Here is a 3,150-nt window from a genome sequence, read left to right as displayed (position 1 = left end):
TTGTCATTATTATTATAAATATTATTGTTATTAATGTATAACAATGTAATATAAGTATCTTTTTCATAATAGTAATAATAATTATAAAAAGAAGGATAATAAACAAGGTTTGTCCACCATGAAGTGCTGACTACGGTAGGACTACTATTTAGAGCTAACAAGGAAAAGAGGTTATAGATCTTGCTAGCAAATACAGAAATAAGTGGCAAAAAATAACTGCTGGTGTCCTTTTTAGAAATGGTGCTTGGAGGAAGAGGAGGACGACGAGGACGAGGACGAGGAGGAGGAGGAGGAGGAGGAGGAGGAGAAAAACGAGGCAGAGAAGGAGGAGGTCGACGAAAGAGAGAAGAAAGAGAAGGAGGAGAAATAGGAGGAGGAGAAGGAGGAGGAGAAAGAATAGGAGGAGCAGGAAAAGAAATAAGAGGATGAAAAAGAGGAGAAAGAAGAGGAGAAAAACAAGGTAGAGGAGGAGGAGGAGAAAAGGGAGAAGAAGGAGGAGAAGGAGAAGAAATAGGAGGAGGAGAAAGAGGAGGAGAAAAAAGGAGGACGAGGAGGAGGAAGAGAATAAAAGAGAAAAAGAAGAAGAACCAAAAAAACACCAGAATCCAGCATCTGGCCTGGTCTCGTACCCGACATTGAGTTGCTGCAGAGCAGAACCAAGATCAGCCGCCACAGGCAGAAAGCTCGCCAAACTCGAGGCCTGTGAAAAAAAAAAAAAAAATATATATATTTTCCGCGGAGAGCTAGTTTTTTTTGTAGCTTTAAGTTATTTTTGTTTGTTTTTGTAAGGTTTTACGGCATTCGCAACTGCGTAAGGTCATATGAGCATTAAGGGGCGGATGTCAACAGAGAAGTCCAAATGGAAAATCAGGCTTATTCTGCTCACTTCTCTAGCCTCAACAGCATAAAGTCTGCTTTGACTATCAAGGCACCCCGGAAATAGCAGTTCACAAGAAAATGACAAACATACAAAAGAAGTAGAGGAAAAATGACGTTAGTAAGGAAGGGGAAAGAAAAAGCAGCAGTTCCCCATACGTTGTTCCGGCACAGTATGAGCATGACATTGATAAAACAGCCCATTTACAATTTTACTTTGGGAATGGCCTAAAGACAACTTCAGTCAGTAGCACTGCCCTGGAGGAGGGGAGGTTTAAGTCAGAGTTTCACAAAAAATGCTACGCAAATATAGGTCATATAAGTGCCAAAGATTAGAGACATTATTAGAGAGAAATGCACAAAGAAAAGAAGTACAAATGAGGACGATAAATGTTGGGTACAAGGGAAAATACTGCAGCTATTTTATACCCAAGTTTATTCCCATTTATGTAAGTCATGTTAATATCTGCTGACAACAGAGAAGAGACGAAAATTAAAATGGTATGGGCATGTCACAAGATCCACAGGACTTGCCAAAACAGTCCTACACGGAACCGTATAAGGAGATAGAAAGAAAGGAAGGCAGAGAAGGAGATGGGAGGACAACATCAAAGAGTGGACAAGGAAGACGATGGGTGACAATCTGAAGAAAGCAGGGGACAGAGAGAAATGGCGAGAGCTGGTTGTCAGATGCAGTGGCGCCCCCACGCTTGCCCCAACCATGGGATAGAAGAAGATGAAGAAGAAGAAGGAGGAGGAGGAGAAGAAGAAGAAGAAGAAGAAGAAGAAGAAGAAGAAGAAGAAGATGTAAGTCATTACAGCCCAAACACTGACGAGCGCCAGATTTCAATGCGTCAAGACACATTTACTCTTGTTATTCATTATCAACTGCTTATTATTACTATTATCATTATTAATATAACAATGTAACATCAGTATCGTATGATTTTTGAAAGTGAAACAGTTGGTTTTTTCCTTCTCTCCTAAAAAATTGTACTTCCTGGGCAAAGCACAGATGAACGGCTTGCTGACGATAACTTATTTTGTTTTGTTGACTTCTCTTTGCAGATTTTTATTTCTTTTAAGATAGCAGTTCTCTTTCGCTTGGCAAAATAACTTTTAAGAAGGCTGTTCGTTTTTTCTTCTTTTTTTTTTTGATAGGCAATATTAACTACATATGTACTTACTTACATTATTAACTAACAACTGGTATATGACATATGTATTTACTTATGGTATTAACTAACAACTGGTATATGACATATGTATTTACTTACATTATTAACTGACAACTGGTATATGACATATGTACTTACTTACATTATTAACTTACAACTGGTATATGACATATGTACTTACTTACATTATTAACTGACAACTGGTATATGACATATGTACTTACTTACATTATTAACTGACAACTGGTATATGACATATGTATTTACTTACGGTATTAACTAACAACTGGTATATGACATATGTATTTACTTACGGTATTAACTGACAACTGGTATATGACACTACATATGTATTTACTTATGGTATTAACTGACAACTGGTATATGACACTACATATGTATTTACTTACGTTATTTACTAACAACTGGTAAATGACATATGTATTTACTTACATTATTAACTAACAACTGGTAAATGACATATGTATTTACTTACGGTATTAACTGACAACTGGTATATGACACTACATATGTATTTACTTATGTTATTTACTAACAACTGGTATATGACACTACATATGTATTTACTTACGTTATTAACTAACAACTGGTATATGACATATTTATTTACTTACGTTATTTACTAACGACTGGTATACGACATTACATATGTATTTACTTACGTTATTAATTAACAACTGGTATATTAAAACATATGTATTTACTAACGGTATTAACTGACAACTGGTATATGACACTACATATGCATTTACTTACGTTATTAATTAACAACTGGAATATGACATATGTATTGAACTTACGTTATTAACTAACAACTGGTATATGACGTTGTCCTCCAGGTTGGTCGGCCTCTGACCGGTGACGTCGTTCACGATGTTTGAGAACTGCAGGGACAGATCAAAATGTTTTTTAAATGTGCAATAATTATAACATACAATGCAGATAGTTTCTGTAAAATTTTATTTTGAGAAGATTAACGAGAGAGAGAGGAGAGAAGCACACACACACTGAAATTATAGGCTAGCATCAGGGTTCACTGTTTTTTAATCACACACTTTCATCCACCAACCCCCCC

At 36.3% G+C, this 3,150-nt stretch overlaps 1 protein-coding gene across 1 annotated transcript in view; it reads right to left on the bottom strand.

The window, feature by feature from the left end:
• LOC101862380 (phospholipid-transporting ATPase ABCA7) overlaps positions 1–3,150 on the bottom strand; it is a gene marked incomplete in the record, with an annotated part of 83,587 nt that overhangs the window by 69,049 nt on the left and 11,388 nt on the right. The window contains 1 exon segment of the mRNA XM_035972811.1: positions 2,876–2,959. Within this exon segment, the coding sequence (XP_035828704.1) occupies positions 2,876–2,959 (84 nt within the window).

Source organism: Aplysia californica, unplaced genomic scaffold, assembly GCF_000002075.1.
Source record: "Aplysia californica isolate F4 #8 unplaced genomic scaffold, AplCal3.0 scaffold00859, whole genome shotgun sequence".
Taxonomy (NCBI): domain Eukaryota; kingdom Metazoa; phylum Mollusca; class Gastropoda; order Aplysiida; family Aplysiidae; genus Aplysia; species Aplysia californica.
Note: the sequence above shows the minus strand (reverse complement) of the source record. Positions and strands in the feature narration are given on the sequence as shown.